The sequence below is a fragment of the Idiotropiscis lumnitzeri genome, chromosome 13, assembly GCF_059441095.1.
Source record: "Idiotropiscis lumnitzeri isolate Australia: NSW breed Sydney's pygmy pipehorse chromosome 13, RoL_Ilum_1.0, whole genome shotgun sequence".
In the NCBI taxonomy this organism is placed as follows: domain Eukaryota; kingdom Metazoa; phylum Chordata; class Actinopteri; order Syngnathiformes; family Syngnathidae; genus Idiotropiscis; species Idiotropiscis lumnitzeri.
Window position 1 is genome coordinate 326,099 of NC_142403.1, and position 19,637 is coordinate 345,735.

At 42.1% G+C, this 19,637-nt stretch overlaps 1 protein-coding gene and 1 pseudogene across 11 annotated transcripts in view; one reads left to right on the forward strand and one right to left on the reverse strand.

The window, feature by feature from the left end:
- The window catches only part of nlgn1 (neuroligin 1), a 342,392-nt gene that overhangs the window by 2,697 nt on the left and 320,058 nt on the right, over positions 1-19,637 (reverse strand). Inside the window, exon 12 of one of the 11 annotated variants that reach the window (XM_088312257.1) lies at positions 13,364-17,548. The exons of the other annotated variants lie outside the window; for them this stretch is intronic. Coding sequence (XP_088168383.1) covers positions 17,387-17,548 — 162 coding nt within the window. The 3' untranslated portion in view covers positions 13,364-17,386. Of the gene's footprint in view, positions 1-13,363; positions 17,549-19,637 lie in introns of those variants that run through there. 11 annotated transcript variants of the gene reach the window in all.
- LOC148323992 (uncharacterized) lies at positions 15,067-17,087 on the forward strand (annotated as a pseudogene).

The following is a 19,637-nucleotide window of genomic DNA, read 5'->3' on the forward strand; positions in this document are numbered from 1 at the left end:
TAAAATTCATCTCTCTGTGTCTGCGCTTGAAGAGTCCTGATACTATTTTCCAGCGGTTCTGGAAAATAAGCCTAACACGTAAGACAAATAAAGATATTGCAGGTTTTTTTTTTTGACATTGCAAATACAGCGGTATCTCAAATAACAAACTTAAGTTGTTCCGTGATCCCTTTTGTAACTCGATTTGTTCGTAAAAAAAGTTTCCCATTGAAATGTATGAAAAACGTTTCAGCTCCCAAATTGCTGCATTCACGTTTTATGTGAGCCTTTCATTTGACAATAAATAATGTTTTTTTCCAAGTTTCATATGTGTGTGGTTGAAAGTAAATACTGTTCAATATAAAAATAAGTGAAAATATACTTCATTATGTATAATAAACTAAATATACTAAACTGCAAGTAGATCAAAATTTGGCTGGTTGAATGCTGACCCGAACAAGTAAAATACTACACATTACTCTAATTTTGGAATATTTACAATTGGCTGCCAGATGCTTGCTTTTATGCATGTGTACTTTTATCAGTTTGCAATGCACATTGTGTTGAATTGTTTGAAAGTTGCTACGTTCATAAATTTTGACGAGAAGTTTTTTTTTTATTTTTTCAGAAAGGATGGACGAAGCAAAGGCAGAAGTGGGTTTTCGTCCATCCATGTAATCGTCCCTATCCGGGTGAAGTACCAACGAATGTGTTGTGTTGGGTTCTTTTGAAAAGAAAGACAACTGTTCTCTTCTGCGTTACCACGCAAGCCGCCTTTATTCACCTTACCATTCACCTAAGCCTTCAATAACACTGTAGAGTAATTTTTTTTCTTTTTCACATATGTTACCTGCAGTAACATTGAACTCAAAGGCATAGTCTGCCTTCTCGTGTTTCAACAATGTAATACCTTGGATAATACCATAGGACGCCCATTTCACTGACTGGCAGAAACACGCATAGCTTGTTTTGCGTGTGTAATCAGCCAATACTGTTACGGTTGGAGGTGAAAGGAGGACCCAAGAACAATCAGAGTCATTAAAGGCAATGAGGAAGGATTTATTGTGAGAGAATGGAAGTGAGGCAAGGTGTCCAGAGTCCTTTGGAACAGAAGGTTGAGTGAGGGAGGCCAATCCAGAATCCAGAGAGTGCAGGTAGCGGTCAGGCAGGGCTTGGGCGGGTAGGTATGAGGCTGCAGCAAACACGAGAAAACAAACAGAATAATCTGGCCACCATGGACCCAGCAACCCCGGATCCAGTCAGAAAGGCGCTCACAATTCAAGGTAGGTAATTACGAAATAATCTTGAGTAAATTCATGAAATCCATCCAGAAACTCCACCACCAAGTTACGCACCTGATACCCTCGCCTGTTACTCCCATCAATCCTACTGTTAGTGCTCACTCGGAGCCCTGTCCTCCTTCCCAGCCGACTCCCATTGGCAAAGAACCGTTTGTTCCTCTCCCCGAGCCTTTTGATGGGGGATCTAGGTTCGTGTGGTCAATTTATCTTGAACTGTAGTTTAGTTTTTGACCTCTAATAAAGCTAAGGTGGCCTTTATGGTGACTTTGTTACGAGGCAAAGCTGCCAAATGAGCTACTGCCCACTGGGCTACATATTCCCCAGTATTGTCTTCATTTGATCATTTTTGTAATGAGTTGCGCAAAGTTTTTGATCATCCTGTGAAAGGTCAGGAAGCCACTCGGAGACTGTTAGCTCTTTGCCATGGATCCAAATCGGTAGCTTCGTTTTCCATCGATTTTTGCATCCTGGCTTATATGAGTGTGGGTGCAATGAATCTGCTTTACGAGGGATTTTCGTTAAGGGCTTATCAGAGCAGTTGAAGGATTAGCTTGCCACCTAAGAAGAGCTGTCTTGCCTGGATGTATTGATTTCATTAGCAAAAAGGATAGACAATCGACTCAGAGAGAGGAACAGAGAACAAGGAGACAGAGGCCAGTGGACTCCAACTGTCGAGATCCCTCCTGAAGTCCCTGTTTCAATGTGGTCAGTTCCGCCATCACACGCCATTGGTCCAGCCAGAGGAACCTATGCAATTGGGAAGTGCAGGATTAGACCCACAGGAACGTAATAAATGCTTCGCTCACCATCTGTGCATCTACTGTGGTCAATCCGGACATTATATCGCTTCCTGTCCCTTGAATTTAAAAGACCAGGCTCATCATTGAGGGAGAGCACAATGGTGAGCCAGATTGCCTCCTCTTCTGCTCTTCACTCCCAATGTCCACCCCCTCCACCATCCTCTGGCAGAACAACCCCACCTCTGTTTCTGTGTTAATTGACTCCGGTGCTGAGGAGAGTTTCATTGATTTTCGACTTGCCAAACAGTTGCAGCTTCCTCTCGAGTCCCTTCCCTTCCTGAAGGAGAGTCAGGGCTCTAGATCAACTTATCTCTTTATTTTCCCACCAGACCGTACCCTTCACGCTCATTATTTCTGGAAACCACAGAGAGTCATCCGCTCTCCCCTGTGCCCCGTTGTCCTTGGTTTTTCATGGCTCAAGAAACACAATCCAACCATTGACTGGGGAGGTCCCTCCATCACCAGTTGGAGTTGTCACTATCATGCCCATTGCCTCCTGTCGGCGGAACCGGTGCCCGTGTTTCCTTACCATTACCTGCTCCTCTACCATGATCTCTCCCCGGTCTTCAGCAATGACCTAGCTCTCATCCTACCATCCCATCATCCATATGACTGTGCCATTGACCTCCTCCTTGGTGCCCCTCTACCGACCAGCCGTCATTACAATTTATCCCGCCCAGAGAAGGATGCTATGGAGTCCTATATTCGAGATTCACTCGCTTCAGGTCTTATTCGGCCCTCCTCCTTGGCTCTCGGAGCATGATTTTTCTTTGTTAAAAAAAAAAAAAAGGATACATCATAACGTCCTTGCATTGACTTCAAGGGCCTAAATGAAATCACAGTAAAGATCATGTTCCCCCTTCCTCTCATTGATCCCTACTTTGAACCCCTCTGTGAAGCTCAGGTCTTTTTCGAACTAGATCTTCGAAATGCATATCACCTCGTCCACAATCAGTTTCTGCACCTTGTCTTGTTCCACCCACGTTTTGTAGACCACATTCACCAGCCCCTGTAGTCTCGGTTCCTCGTGTCTCACGTTCCCCTGAATCCCTATGGCGGCAGGCTGATAAGAATCAGGCCCCCGGGCCGGCTCCACGTCAGCTGTCGCCCCCAGTGCCGGCTCCACGTCAGTTGCCGCCCCTAGTGCCGGCTCCTCGCCAGCTGCAGCTACCCGTTCCGTCTTCTGACCAGCTGCAGGCTCCCGTTCCGGCTCCTTGCCAGTTGCAGCCTCGGGTTCCGGCTCCTCAACAGCTGCAGCCTCCCGTTCCGGCTCCTCGCTAGCTGCAGCGTCCTGTTCCGACTCCTCGCCATCTGCAGCCTCCCATTCCGGCTCCTCGCCAGCTGCAGCCTCCCGTTCCATCTCCTCGCCAGCCTCTCGTTCCGGGTCAAGCCCCTGCTGCAGCTAAAGCCGCCTCAAGCCCCTGCTCCGGCGGCGCACGTCGTACAGCCGCTCCAAGTCCCTGCTCCGGCGGCGCACGTCCTGTGGCCACTCAAAGTCCCTGTTCCGGCGGCGCCTGACCCGCAGTCGCCGCCTCCCGTCTCTGCCTCGGCGGCGCAGTCTATGCGGCTGCCATGGCCTCTGGATCACCTGCCTGACTGGCCTCCTCTGGACTTGCTGGTCTGTCCTCCCGGACGCCCGCCTGACTGGCCACGGCTAGACTCTCTGGTCTGGCCTTCCGGACGCCTGCCTGACTGGCCTTGATTGCAGGCCGTGGTCCCGCCTCCTGGCCCCCTTCCGCCCACCCTGATTTTGGACATTTTGTTTTTGGGACGTCTGATATCCGTCCCTTAAGGGGGGGGGGGGGTTACTGTCATGATCTGTATTTGTTGTTTTTGATTTAGTATTTAGTTTTATGTTTTGGCCTTGTGTTCCTGTGTCTTCTGTCTCGTCATGTCTATTGTGTCCACCTGTGTTCGTTTACCCCAGCCCTTGTGTTAACCAATCATGTCCTTCCAACCCTCCGTGTCTTGTCCAGGTGCTCCTCGTAGATTTGTTTGTATTTAGTTCCCTGGTTGCTTTCAAGTCAAGTCAAGTCAATTTTATTTATATAGCCCTTAATCACAGATAGTCTCAAAGAGCTTTACATAACCACAATCGACATCCACTGATCTTAACCCCCAGGAGGCCAAGGAAAAATTCACTTTCAGTTCTTGTTGGTTCAGTGTCTGTGTCAGTTGCCCTTGTCGCTGTCCTTGTTGTCGTCCCGTGCCTTGCTTGCCTTTTTATTTTTCAATAAAACACCATTTAAGTTAACCAATCCTCGCTTCCCTGCGTTTGGGTCCTCCTCAACCTCCACGTCACCACTTATCCTGACAAATACACTACTTCAAACTGTATGTATGACAGCGCTATGTTATAGGAAAAGGATGAATAGCAATTTTGTTTAGTTAACTAATTGTTAATATTTATTACATACCTTATCCCTTTGTATGTGAAGTATGTCCATGTCTGGGATATTGCTAGAACATAAAAATGTCTCCAAACCATCAATAATGCTCATGTGGGCTCCAGTGTACATTTAAATGCTATCCGGAAATGGAAGTCTTTTGTTCTCCTCCTAAAATAACATTATGCGTTATTAATGGTATTATAATTAATTATATTTATATTTATGTTTTATTAACACAATAAAAACTGAAAAATGATTGCATTAATATGCAAAAGTTTTGCAATAAAACAAAATAGTATTGCATTACAAAGGAATTTGTATTGCTAAATTTTGCATTATATTGCGTTAAAATGCAATCTTACATATTCTCAAGATGTCCCCTGTCGGGATCCGTAGTGGAGCACTCGTCCCCCATCAAAAAGAGTTGAAAAATCAGCAGTCAGTCTGGTGACCTAAGGTTGTGTTGACAGGTAAATGCTATTTTGCTTGACACTTAAACATTTGCAAACCATTCAGTCAACTACTTCTACTTCTAGCTGGTAAGTCAAGTCAAGTCAAGTCAATTTTATTTGTATAGCCCTTAATCACAGACAGTCTCAAAGGGCTTTACATAGCCACAATCGACAAGTGGATGTGAATAGTAAATTAGCCAGCGAATGAACTTTCGATAATGTTTATGAAGGATAAAATGCCGTCACCCTCTCCCGATGTGTCATCATTCACAGACACTATTTTTGTTTTTTTTGGGTGAAAGCCGTGGAGGAACGGACTGATGAAAATATAAGGATGGAAGCGCTTTAAAAGTACGAAGACGGAGACAGGGGGATGATTATCTTTATGAATAAGGACAGCGGTACGATTAGGGAAAGGCGCTCAGGTTGTGGACGAAGGACGGACTGAAAAAAATGAGTAAAGTGCCTATCTCTCTCGTTGCGAGGTCCCATTCTTTTTATAGCAAATATGATTAGGGCCCGAACAGCAACCGCTTGCCCTGAAGACCTCTACCAATTTATTTTTCATCATCGTGGTAGCGCCACCTACTGGTTAAAGCAAATACGAGTTATTTTTGTTGATGTTTTTCTCAAAGCAGGTTAAGAAGGTCTACCTCATATCATGCTCGGATGAGTGTTTAGGCCTTCATAATGTTCCAATTTGAATATGAGTTCGCACAGCTCATCAATAAAACAACTCTGATATTGAGGTTCTGAATATGAAAGAAAACTAATGAAACTGCACAAACATCAGGCCTGGAAAAATTATCAATATTTTATTAGTTTCTTGTGCATTTTTTTTCAAATGGCTCACTAGCGCCGCGTAGAAATTTTGAAAAAAGCAGCCCCGGATGTGTGTTTCACCTAGCTTTTTGAAAATTACTATGTACAATGCGAAGACCTGCAAAAAAAAGTTTCTTGGCGCCTGTGGGAGTTGAGTCACCGTGGAAATGAGAAATAGTTAGTAAAGCAACCTTTAAAAGCCAAACTTACTCCAATGCGTGTTCGTTTTTTTGTACTCAAGAAGAAAAGGGTCAAATAAAGACTCAACAACTGATTAGAGTTCCAATATTTAGTTTCTTCAATTTCTGGAGTTCAGGAAATAGTACAAAGACAGATATCTGGGCGGCTTTTTCTTAATCTCACGAGAAACTGCACTCGGGTGAGCACAGTCGAAAAATGCGCGCCATCTTTCAGCCCAGCTTCAGTTTTTATAGGGGTTTTTTATGTCAAGGGTAATGTAGGTTAAATCGGTCATCCTTGCTCCCTCCCACGGCACGGGTCCACGTCCAAGGGAAGGTCCTCCCCAGGTTAGTCATCGTCTGGATAGTTGATTCCCGTCTGGTCCCCAAGACTGGCACGCCAAGGCTGGCCTCCTCCGGCGGGCAGTCTCTCCGTCTCTCTCCCCGCTGGCATTCCTCTGTATTCTGGACGGTGTGCATGTGTGCGAGTGTATGTGCAGGTGTATGTATGTGTCTGTGTATGTGCAAGTGAGTATGTGTGTGTGCTCCGATCTCCAATTGTTATGTCTTTCGGAATGTGTTTTTTGCGATAGCGTCTGTGTGAGTCCTCCAGTGCCCAATCTGGTATGTTTGCATCTCTACAGCCAATTTGGAGAATGTGCTTTGTCGTCTTTGTCCATGAAGTGCTGTGAATGTCAGGGCAGCTCATGGAAATGCTATGTGCGCAAATTTGTTCTCACTACTAAGAATTTCAATAAAGTTCACACATTTAAACTAAGTACTATAAATTTAGCATATGAGAATAATATAATAAATCAGTAAACATCAGGCCTACAATCCCAGTCATTCTTGTGACCAGTGCTTCTTGTTTCATCCATGTTTAAAATATTCAGTAAATATGAACCTGCTAACTTTAATAATCGACATTCTGTCCCGTATGTGTTTAAAATAATGCCAGTGATCGTAATACAATCCTTCACGCCATTTGCAAAATTGCACCGGAAGTCGGCCATTTTAAATTCACTTCAAAAATTGACGTGGTTTTGACAAAAAAAAAGCTGCTCTAACTTTAACTACGCAATCATTTCTCGTATAGATTTCACATTTCAAATGTGCGAGTACCCCTACGTTGCCAGGGCTGCGAGGACCATTTTTTGCTGTTTGCAGCTCTAGTTTTTTTTTTCTAAGTTCCGATCGTTCGATCACATTTTTGACCCTCTAAACATGCACGAAAATTCACCAAACATTGCAGTCTCATCAGGTCTTGCGATAAATTTGATATGTAAAAGTCGTCGTAAACAATGCAAACAAAATGGCTCTTTAGCGCCACCTAGATTGGCAAAATAAAGAACAATCCCGGCCCATTTGACTAGCCTTAGGAAAATTGGGAGGCACGTGTAGCACCCTGAGACTTACAAAAAAGTCCATGGTCTAAAGTGTACAGGAAGTGAGTTATGAATTGTTGAATTTACAATTTTGGCCCATTTTTACACATTAACAAGTGTCATTCTTTTTCACCCCCGAGGGTTCTTCCGATTGACTTAAAATTACGGCAGTATCATCTTAAAACTGGAACAAACACTGGGATAAAAAATGTTCGTTTTTGAAATACTATATGATGAGGGTGGGGCTTCAAAGTTTTCGTTTCATATTTCCTTCGCCCCAAAGGATGAAATGCTTAAAAACTCCCCTGCACAAGGTCATAAAAATCCAAAACTTCACATGTATATATGAAGAGTCGTGACCCTGAGACATCTATATGTTAATATTCTGCTATGCATATAGCCTCACCTAGTGGCAACAAAAATATATATTTTTTTACATTTTAACATTTGTCTTTGTGTGCCCTGCGATTGGCTGGCAACCAGTTCAGGGTGTACCCCGCCTACTGCCCGAAGATAGCTGGGAGAGGCTCCCCGCGACCTTTGTGAGGACAAGCCACACAGATAATGGATGGATACATTTGAATGTTTTGCACGGAGCCACTTTAACTAATCCACCTGAAAATTTATCCTACTCTATGCCGAATTTTGTGACTTTTCGGTGAGGCGGGTGGCCATTACAGCGCCTTGAAGTCTGATTATTCACTGTGGAAAGAAAAGCTGCTGTGACATGAATCAAATTATCCTATCTTCTCGAAGTTTTTCACATTTAACGACAGTCCTGCCCTGCAGACAAGTATGCCCACACCTGCTCTGCGCTTCTCACCTCAGGCAACTCCAGAGTGGAACATTGTCCAACCCCTCTCAAGCAGACTGGTACTAGAGCCCAAGCTGTGTGTGGAGGTGAGCTCGACTATATCAAGTCGGAACTTCTCTGCCTCACACACCAGCTCGGGCACCTTCCCTGCCATAGAGGTGACATTCCATCTCCCCGAGAGCTAGTTTTTGTTGCGGGGATCGGAGCGCCAAGGTCTCTGCCTCTTGCCGCTGCCCAGCTTGCAATGCACCCAACCACTATGGCCCCTCCCACAGGTGGTGAGGCCATGGGAAGGGGGACCCACGTTGCCTCTTCGGGCTGAGCCCTGCCAAGCCCCATGGGTGCAGTCCTTGGCCACTGGGCGCTCGCCAACGACCCCCACCTCCAAGTTCCCAAGATCCCCTTATGTACATTATTTAAATAAAAATAAAAAATCCAAAGCCAATTATGCCATTATCCCAAACTTCCAGAACCCGAACATTAGCCAGGGCTGCAAGGGCACTTCATAGCTGTTTGCAGCACTCGTTCAAACCCGTTTAACCTTTACATTTTTTAAGTTAAAGTGTAACTCTGACCCTTGCACCCACCAGTTGCTGTTGAGTGATACGCCAGATTGCTTTCCACGATGCCGGTAAATGAAAACGATACAACCTGACCCACATCACAAAAAGGCTTCTGTCTTTGCATGCAGGGCTGACTATTATGTCGCAGCTGTGTCACCTGACACAACGCAAACGGTGTTGTCAGTGACAGATCGACAGAGATCCGTCAAGATGGCGCTGGGAGAATGTCTAGTTTTAATGACTAATACTGTACAATTTGGCTTTAGGAAGTCTAGCCAAGCAAATTATGCCTACCAGTATCCCATTAGCAGATAGATTAATTGATTTTTTGATTTTACTGAAAAACATGCATTGTAGGCCGATTGAACACTCTAAATTGCCCCTAGGTATGAGTGTGAGCGCGGATGGTTGTTCGTCTTTGTGTGCCCTGCAATTGGCTGGCAACCAGTTCAGGGTGTCCCCCGCCTACTGCCCGAAGATAGCTGGGATAGGCTCCAGCACCCTCCGCGACCCTAGTGAGGAGAAGCGGTATAGATGATGGATGGATGGATGGATGAAAATAAGAAAATCTGACCAAATCTCGGGCAATTTTCCCTATTTCTAGCATGGCATTAAAACGCATTTACAAACAAAAGAAAACAGAAGAACATTTAACTCATTCACTACTAGCCATTTTCTGAGCAGCCACCTCCACCTTGCCTGCCGTTTTTAAGGATTTTCACTAATCTTTCAAGCCGCACAGGATATTGTCCTCCAGATCCGTGGTTTATAAAATCGACGATCTGGGATTACAAATCCTGGGAAACCGCTATGTGTGAGACAGCAGTGTGATCGTCATCACGGAATCCTGGCTGCACGCCAACGTCCCCGACGCTAATTTCCAGCTAGCTGGGCGCTCGCTACACTGCGCGGATCGGACGAGGGACACCAGTAAGAGCAGGGGCGGGGGGCTCTGTGTTTACGTGCATGAGAGCTGGTGCAGCGATAGCACAATCGTTGAGAAGCACTCTTCCCCCGACATCGAGTACATGTCCGTTAAATGCCGGCCTTATTTTCTCCTGAGGGAGCTAACGGTAGTGCTCGTCACAGCTGTTTACATCCCTCCCGACGCCAACACTAGCACGGCGCTCTGGGAATGACAGTGTTAGATCCTTGATTACGGTGTGCAGCTGATCCTTGATTACGGGGACGGGATATATTGGGGAGGCACTGTTGCTTGGGTGTGATGTGTGAGCAGAGACAAATAAAGCCACCGACAAGCCCGCAGTTGTTCCCTCGTCTACTTTGTTCCGTTGAAGAACACGACATGGTGTCAGGAGTGCTGTGAGGCTATTCGGGACGGCACTTGTGTGAGAGTATGTAAATAGTTTGTGTATTTTTAATCATGTTTTTATACACTATTTGTATCAGTAATAATTGCACACAGACACGCACATTATTGCTTACGCACACATGCGCACAACTGACACACCCACACGCTTGTTTAAGTTTCACTTTACATAAGTTTCGTTTTCCTCTGAATAAAGTCCAGAGGGATGGTCGAAGAAGTGAGAGAGAGTGCGGGAGATTGAACTGGCAAGACGCCTACTTCACCTCCTGACTCCTTCTCCCATCCGCGATAGAGAAAAGACAAAACATTCCCTGGTTATTCCTCTGGTTCTCTGCATTTAATTCAGTCTAATGAAGGCGTCAGGACCTTTTAAACCTGACACTTGGAAGCAGTCGAGTGAGAAAGAGGGAGAGAGGTGAGCGGAAATGTTTGAAGAGGACGACGTACATTCCCAAACAATACAATACAAGAAGTAAAAAAAATATTCAGAAATATATATATATATATATACAGTGAACCCCCGCTACTTCGCGGTTCACCTTTCGCGGGTTCAGTGCTTCGCGGGTCTAAAAAATATTCGGGGCATTGTAGTTTCGCCGAGCGGCACAAGGGGGCGCTGAAGCGGTTAGACGGCCGGCGTGCGCCGAAGAGGAGAATGGACGAAGAAGAGAGTGGTCGAAGAAGAGCAGGTTCCCCCGGACACGATTGGTGGCGACGGACACGATTGGTGGCGACGTTTCGCGCGGTTCGGACCGTATCAGAGCTCCGGCCGGCGTGCGTGGCAGTTAAGCCGTAGATGAGCAGCTTCCCCGGGCACGGGCGGTGCCAAACGGCCCCTAAGTTTAACTGAATGGAAGCTCCCGAGGAGGAGGGCATGCTCGCGTCACAGTAAGCCGAAGAGGAGCACCTTCTCCGGGCACCGGCGGAGCGCGAGGCTGTCAGTTATGAATGAATAAATAAACAAATAAATGAAGAATGCCACCTTTCATTTCACTGTCATGATCCGTGCCTGTCATGCCGCGTGTGTTTTTGTTTTATCAGCTGTGTGTGCGTTCCTCCAGCGATCGTCTCGTGCTGCGAGACGCGCTGATTACACTGACTATATTGTGATTATAATAAATATCTTTGTATCACCACCTTTTTTCCCGGGTCTGCGTTTGGAGAGTCCTGTTCAATCCTCCAGCTCTGCTGGAGGATCATAACATTCACAGGGCACACCGGACGGCGTACCAGCAGGTAAAAGTCGAAGTAATTAAATAAATACAAAAAGAAGTAATTGAATAAATACAAAAATAATGGCTGGGGAATAAAAAAATAATAAGTTTTAATAATAATTTGTTTTTTTGTTATAACATGAATTTCACTCTCTCTCTCTCTACCCGTATTCTATATGGTGTACTGTATACAGGGGGTATATAATTGCATCATTTTGCAAAATTTTAAAACGCAAAGAAATGCACATACAATACGGTAAGCACCACGGGCAATTGGTCAATTGGCCAATTCACTACAGTAGCCCAAGCTTCTCCCGATGCCCATCAGTCCACGCTCATCTCGTATACGTATGTACAATACGCTTCTGGCCATAGATCGCGGTTAGTTAGTCTTTGTCTCGCAGTAATTTTTTAAGTGTAAAAGTTTTGTGGAGCCATTCGTGATGCCTCCCAAACGCTCTTTATCCCTTGGTGCATCTAGTGAACCGAAGGGGAGCAGTAAAGCTCTTCATGCCCCTGCGCAAAACGACGGACTAATTATGTTAGTGTTTGCTTGTTTTTGTATGTTTGTTTTGTTTTTGATTGGTTGTTCGTAAGTAAATTGTTTGGTAGAACAGTGTTCTAGTGTGTTCACTCTCTCTCTCTCTCTACCCGTATATTTTTTTTTAATATATATTTTTTTAAGCATTTTTGAAGGTGCGCCGCTATATATAATTTATTTATTTATTTTTTTTTTTTTGAAGGTGCGACGCTACTTCGCGGATTTTCAGTTTCGCGAGTGGTCTCGGTCCCCATTAACCGCGAAAACCGGGTTTTTTTTTAAATTTTTTTTTTTAGGTGCGACGCTACTTCGCGGATTTTCAGTTTTCGCGGGTGGTCTCGGCCCCCATTAACCGCGATAACCGGGGGTTCACTGTATATATATATATATATATATACACACACACACACGCACCCCCGCACACACACACCCCCACCCCCGGACACACATAGTCAGCTCTATACGCAAGCGCTTGGAAAGCACTCGTATTTTGCGTTATCAGAATTGTTGCGTGCCACGCTCGCACACGTGCGCGCACGCACCACTACACACACTCACACACATTCACACACTTCTCTTCTGACAATCACAACAGTTTTTCTTGGAAAAAAATTGTTCGACGGTGCGCCATAGCGAATCATTGTTCTGCAAGGAAAAATCATTAGTTAGTATTTGGCGTCACCTGGTGTTTTAGGGGGGTTAAAGCTCTAAACCCCCAAATTATTTTTTTTACCCATTACTCAGTCCCCTGTCAAGGGATCTGTACCTGGGAAATTCATAAAAAAACATCAGGTTTACAATCTATTAAAATTTGTGAGTTATCATGGGAGTCAATGGGACATAATATGGACATCGCATGCCCTGAGTCTGTTTATTTTTATAAAATACTCTATTTCCCAACTGAAATGCTTTATAATTCATACTTTTTGACGTTTATTTACATCTATGTGATATTTCAGCTCCATCGGGTTTTTTTTCCCAATGTTTTCTCGTTGATGTAAAAACATAAAATCCCAAAAAAGGCCAAGAAATGGACAAACATGCACGAGGGTTAAACTCCAAACAATACGTGAGCATGTCCGTGCGTGTGTTTGTGCATGTGTGAGTGTATGCATGTGTATTTGTTCACCCCAATTCTAATCATATACAAGTTTTACATTTGGAAAAACAAAATTTACTTTGAGTTTGAACGATATAAAAGTTTGTGTGTCTCATCCACAATATGTTGGAGAAACAGCTCCCAACTCGAAATCTTGCCGAGGTCATTTGTCTTGTTTTTAGAGAAATGATGTCTTTGTGCTTAATTTTAGACAATATGATTTATAACCAAGGTTAAACAAAGATGGCAATCCCTTGTTTCTAGTCAGTGTAGCTTGAATGTCCTGTTCAGTAAGAAAACCTTGAAATTATCTTTTTTTGAGAACTATTTCAAATTAAATTATCTTATTTGACATGCCATGATGTTTTTTCTGCTTTTAAGGTGTAGGTTATGTGGTGAATGGTCTTGTTTCAAGAAAGAGGCCAGACTTGAATTGAGAAAACACAACTTTATTGAAACTGCAGGTCAAAAGCATGTCCCAAATGAAAGCGCAGCATCATGCATTATTGCAACAATTGATGAAATGCATGTGAAGAGTGACATGCAATGAGATTATACTTTAATGGAAGGTACACACCATTATTAAAGTTAACGTAGTAATATGGTGTATTATCCACGCAGTTTTCAGTATTCACAAAAATATTTGCATGTGCAAGGTGGGGAATCTCTACCTTGTAAGATAAATACTGTTCATTCCAACCAATTGTAGAGAAAGTTTGGCACTCAAAACAATACACTGATTCATTGACAATAAACATGTTTTTCACAAGTGCAAACTCTGGGGTATTATTGAAAACAGAAGTAACCAAAGATTTTCCACATGTATGTTTATTTCCGTGTTGCAAAATCCACCGGGCAGACAACTACACGTTCAACATGCTCTAGTCCTAAGAATTGTTTTTTCTTTTCTTCTACATAGTCAACATTTATCACCTCAGATACTGGGCCAATTTCAATTTCATTACAAAATATAGGATGTTTCTCATGTATGTTCGGACTACATTCATATAGTTGGTTGTGCTTGAGGAGATATTTCCAAATATTCGTAAAACTACATTTTATAGATCACTGCTTGAAAAAGCAATGCTTTGACTCATTGTTTGCTGATTTTTTAAGTTTATGGTAGGGCTGTCAAAATTAAAGCATTAACTCACGTGATTAATCCAAATTTTTTTAACTCAGTTAAATATTTTAACTCAATTAACTCAGTTTGATTTACTTCAAAGATAATTAGCATACTTTGCAAATATTGCGCCTGTTGAGTGTTATTGTATGACTGCTTGTTACTGTAATGTGCTTATTTGCCACAAGGGGTGCTGTCGCTAACAGACGATGCGATGTTAGGCAGGTGTTCAAGCCTTTTTTCTCTCTCTCTGCTTTTGGCTCTGGAGAAGAGCAGTTCGTGTGTGTTGCTGAAATAAACTACACCAGTTGGCTAACGAGAGAAGTTGTCTACATATCAGAATTATTCTTCTGCTGCGACTGGGCATCAAGGTATAATCCTATGATGCCACATGACCATGGATTTTATCAGCGCCATATTAGCTGTACATCTTTAGTACGCCTCAGAACAAAACATTGTGTTCAAGTTACCTGCTGGAGTGTGGCGCTTGTGGGCGGTTGTGTGAAATGTCTTCTCCATTTCGATCGTATTCAAGAATCAAAGAAAGCTATTACAACAGTCTTTGAATTAAATATACTTCGTATTGGGTGATTTTGCTATCAATCCCACACACTATGCGAAAATCCGGGCCGCCACTGTGCATAGTATTAATGTGACTCAACAACTGTTTTAGAGTCAGCGCCACAAATGTATAACACAAGAAGCAACGCCAAATCATTTTGGACAAGAAGACGATTCGAAAGAGATGATTGGAAGGCAAGGAAGCGCAGCAGCAATTGCGACATCACCGTAATCCATCCGTACCACTCATGCCACTTTGCGACAAATCAACCCCAATATGGCACACACGTCCGCTAATTTGAACCGTTGGAGGCCGTGTGGTGAGACACATTGGAATGCATGAGTTTCTCTTCAAGTAAGTAACAAGGTAAGTTAGAGTTTACGTTACCGATTAACTGTATCAAATGTATGACTATATTTTTTTGTGTAACATTTCAGGGAACATCCTTGATGGAAGTAAATCTTAGCTAAGCAAAACGGCTAACTTGCTATTAGCATGAAGGGATTGGACGATGTCACCATGTCTATTTTAAGAGGTAATGTATTACTTTTAAACATAAGCATACATGGGAGAATTGATTCTCATAACTTAGTTGACTTATTATCATGTGTTTAACATCGGCTCGGTGATGAGTCACACGCATGTCATGTGTTCAAATGCAATTTAAAAAATAAATAAATTAGAGGTACACAACAATGAGAGCTGTAATGTGCACAATAATAATAACAATTAAGACTTATTATTATTAATATTTAAAGTGGAAATGCGATACATTGAATGTTCGGGTAATAGCTATGTGGAAATTAGGGTAATTGATCAGCTTTTTATCTGACTTGTGACTTACTTGATTCTTACCATAGCAACTTGAGACTTGAAAGTTCAGACATGAGACTTGCTTGTTACTTGCATATGTGACTTACTCTCATCTCTGAACATAGGTCTACTAGCTTTTATGTTAAATGTACATTTGAATGTACACAAAATGGAAAATGATTAGTGAATGGACTTTAGGGAAAAATAAGAACTTATGAGTCATGCTGTTGATTTAAAGATTATTTTATTCACTGTATTGTTATTTATACATACTTGAGGGCACTGATTAATTTAATATGTATTTTCCAATGTATCTGAAAACATCAGCGAGGCAATGCTGAGCACCTTGTCCCGAGAAGACTTGCGGGATCTTTTTCCAGAACCAGAGAACTTCTTTCAGCGAAAGGCAGTGTGGAGTTTGTGCCATGTGTCAGAGGAGGTTAGTTTTTTGGTCACATGTTTTAAAATTATTATTCTGCATTGGATTTTTTTTTCTTAGCACAATTAATCTGTACATTTTCCATTGTTCATGATCTTTTATGTTGCAGCAATCTGTCCATGAAGACTCAAACATGGGGAATTCCTCAATTAATGATTTATCAGCGAGGCAATGCTGAGCACCTTGTCCCGAGAAGACTTGCAGGATCTTTTTCCAGAACCAGAGAACTTCTTTCGGCGAAAGGCAGTATGGAGTTTGTGCCATGTGTCAGAGGAGGTTAGTTTCTTGGTCACATGTTTTAAAATTATTTTTCTGCATTGGATTTTTTTTAGCACAATTAATCTGTACATTTTCCATTGTTCATGATCTTTTATGTTGCAGCAATCTGTCCATGAAGACTCAAACATGGGGAATTCCTCAATTAATGATTCACCAATGAAACAAACATCAACTCCTTGGAAACTAAAATCTACAAAGTACACAACACCTGAAAAGATTGTGAAGTTATCGTTTCCAGAATATGTACTGCAGACCGACACTGAACTTGAGCAAGTCCGACAGCGGTATTTTGAGTTGTCTACAATGGGTTTAGAAAGCACCTGCCAGATGTCTAAGGAACTCAGATGCAGACTGATCCAAAACACCATGACCAGTATGATTGCAATTCTGAGGGCAAGAGGGATCAAGCATCAGACAGATACCCATCAAAACCAGAAATTACTGCAATGGCACAAAGAATAGTACAATACTACCCAATGCTGCAGGATCAAGACTTGAAGAATTCTTGGGTATGTGTCACACATTGAGTAGATGACCAAAGAGACTGTCTTTAGTTACTTTTGCAATTTGCCAAATGGTTTTAATTTGGTCTTGTTTAGGCCACTGTTTACTCAGATGAACAAACAATTGCAAAATGTGAGATCTCCCCAAAAACACCAAGACCCAAGTCATTCAAATTGGTAAGACTAAACGAATGACTCTATTAAACTAATTTATTAGATCACTTCTAAATAAGGCCTTGAACATGTGAAACTTTTTCCCAAAGCACAAGTGATATTCTCAAGTTTTACAACTTTTAGCCAACCTATCATCTCATGACTTTAATTTTAAAACAACAGTCAAAATCAATTGACTACTCCTTGCAGCGCTAAGAAGAGAAACCGTCTTGAACACCCAGATGACACTGATGAAATTTATTCCAGCGACTCCACAGAAATTTATGATCACTCCACAGAGGGAAGTAGCTGTTCAGAAAGAAAAGCGGTGACTATCTTCTTTTGATTGAAAAATAATATGTGGCAGGTACCAGTAAACAGTTCATTGTCTTACATACCTTACATGAAAACAAAATAAAGCTCCATCTATAATACACTGGTGCTGGCTGAGTCTAATGGGAAACTTTTTATGACCTTCCATAAGTAACACTCAGTTGCTTCATTTATTTTAGTCTAAATAATACATTTCATTGTTAAATTGAATTCCAGAAGACTAAAATAAATCATCTTTTTAAATCAGAAATCTCCATTGAATCTGGTTTTACAAGGAATATCTTATTTGTTTCAGTAGAGAAAACCCATCATCTAGTACTTGAAAGTCCCCCATCTTAGCCCCCACCCCATCCAACTTTTTTCTCCTTTATTGTTTTTCATTTTGGATGAGGAGTCCTCCGCCATGGTGCTGCCACCCACTGGTGGGAAAAATTGGTCTCCAACCTTGAAAACTTCAGAGATGATGGCCCAGACCTTGTCACACCCATCCCAATAAAATAAATGGTTAGACAAATCAATTCATCGTCGGCTGTAGCCGTGACTTTTTTGCTTGACAAATTCATTTGTCCACAGCTGTCAATGAGTTCAAAGCAATGAAAAGAATAAAAAGTAGCTGACTAAAATTACTAAAACAATTTAGAGCCCAAACATTCTTTAAAAGACCTTAATCACAAGTATGGGGGAAAAAACATTTTTAACTCAGATTCAAAAGCTTTTACATTTGGGGCTGACTTCACTTCTAGATTTCACTTCTTAGTCTATTTGCATCCAGCGTAACTAAATGCTGCTTTAGCATGTTTGCTTTGAACTCTGGGCTCCACAAATTGACCCAAGGCTGTGAGAGGCTGGAAGAGGGGCACTGTCAGGCAGGAAAAGGTTTTCTCTCTCTTTTTATTTATTTATGTATTTTTTCAAAGCTTTGTCAGCGGTCAAAGTTATTTTTAGCCTTCTACTACAATTGTTGGCGCTTATTACATTTAGATTAAACAGATGATAAAAATGAAGATTGTAACTTTATCAAAACTAACTTTGGTTATCATTATCCACACACATTTCATCATAATGTTTGAGTGCGGATGACGTGTTGTCGGCCAGTAGACATGTGTATAACGTTTTTTACTTAGTTGTTGAAATATCCTTCTATATGTATCACTGCAATCGTTTGTCATCAGAACCTCAAACTTGTAATTGTTTTGGTCGAAGTCAGTTGTTTCCAGATTGGCGTCAGACTTTGGAATTCAGGATGTTTTCCAAACGGTAAAATGCAATGGCCATGTTATATATTTTTATCTTCACTACTATAATGCTGCTTATATTATTGCTTATATAGTGGTATATATTCACTGCTCTCAATGCTGCAAATTACATCACTGCTTTGCCCAAAAGTCAAATCTGGTCGTCTCCCTATATTTCTCCGGGACCTGGAAGTGCACAGTAAAAATGCACGAGCTAGCGTGCATGAGCTAGCATGCGCCCGATAGTGCGGTGCGCCCAGTGGATAAATACAGAAATAGCACACACACCTAAGAGTGCGCCCTTTAACTCTGTGTGCCTTATGTAGTGATGGAAAAATGAACCCCCATGAAGCAGTCAATCCCTGCAGGGAAATACTTCACACACATGTAGGGGCTTCAAGATGATTCAGTTGCTTGACCACGCCACTATGTGGACAGAAAAATGTATAACATGCTTGGTGCATACAATAAAATGGTGGGGTGTAAATCATGCTCTGAATAAAAAAAAACAATAATATATTTTTGAAAAGGGTTTTAAAATGAATTCTTCTGCGTTATGGAGGATTGTATTACAATTAGTGGCATTATTTTAAACATTGACGGCACAGAATGTCAATTATTAAATTTAGCAGGTTCATATTTACAAATATGTTAAACATTGATTAAACAAGTAGCATTTATCAAATGAAACTAGAAGTACCGTGCACAGTAATGACTGGGATTCTAGTGATGTGTTTACTAATTATTATATTATTCTCATATGCTAAATTTATCTTACTTTGTTCAAATGAGTAAACTCTGTTGAAATTTTCAGTCGCAGCTGTTATTGCCTGTTTTAATGATACACTGGAGAAAGAAAGTTTTTCACGCGCACTCGCTCACCATGGGTTGAAGTTGCGATGATGTTCGCTTGGCTTCATTTGTCTTGATGTTGATGTGTGGTTATGTATGTGTCGTCAAACAATCAAGGGTAAGTCTTAATCCTACTCATTTCAGTCCAGATGTCATGCCGTGAGGTCAAGTAAATAAATAAATGGCTACGGTCTTCCTGGCTTCAAATCAAAAACATACGCGGATATGCGGTAATCAATATAATATATTATTTTCTATCTTCACCAAGTTTGTCTATAGTAAGTAATGTGTCTTGAGTAAGTGCGGTTGAAAAACGGTATTCGACCAGCATTCCCCCACCTGTGCTGCATTCGTTATTGATATATGGGCGCAACGAGTGCTGACGAGTCATCAATGGCCCTAGTGGTGGTGTTGCCATATTGCATAATCAGAAATCCGAAATCCCTTTATTGTCATTGTACTCAAGTGTGCAACGA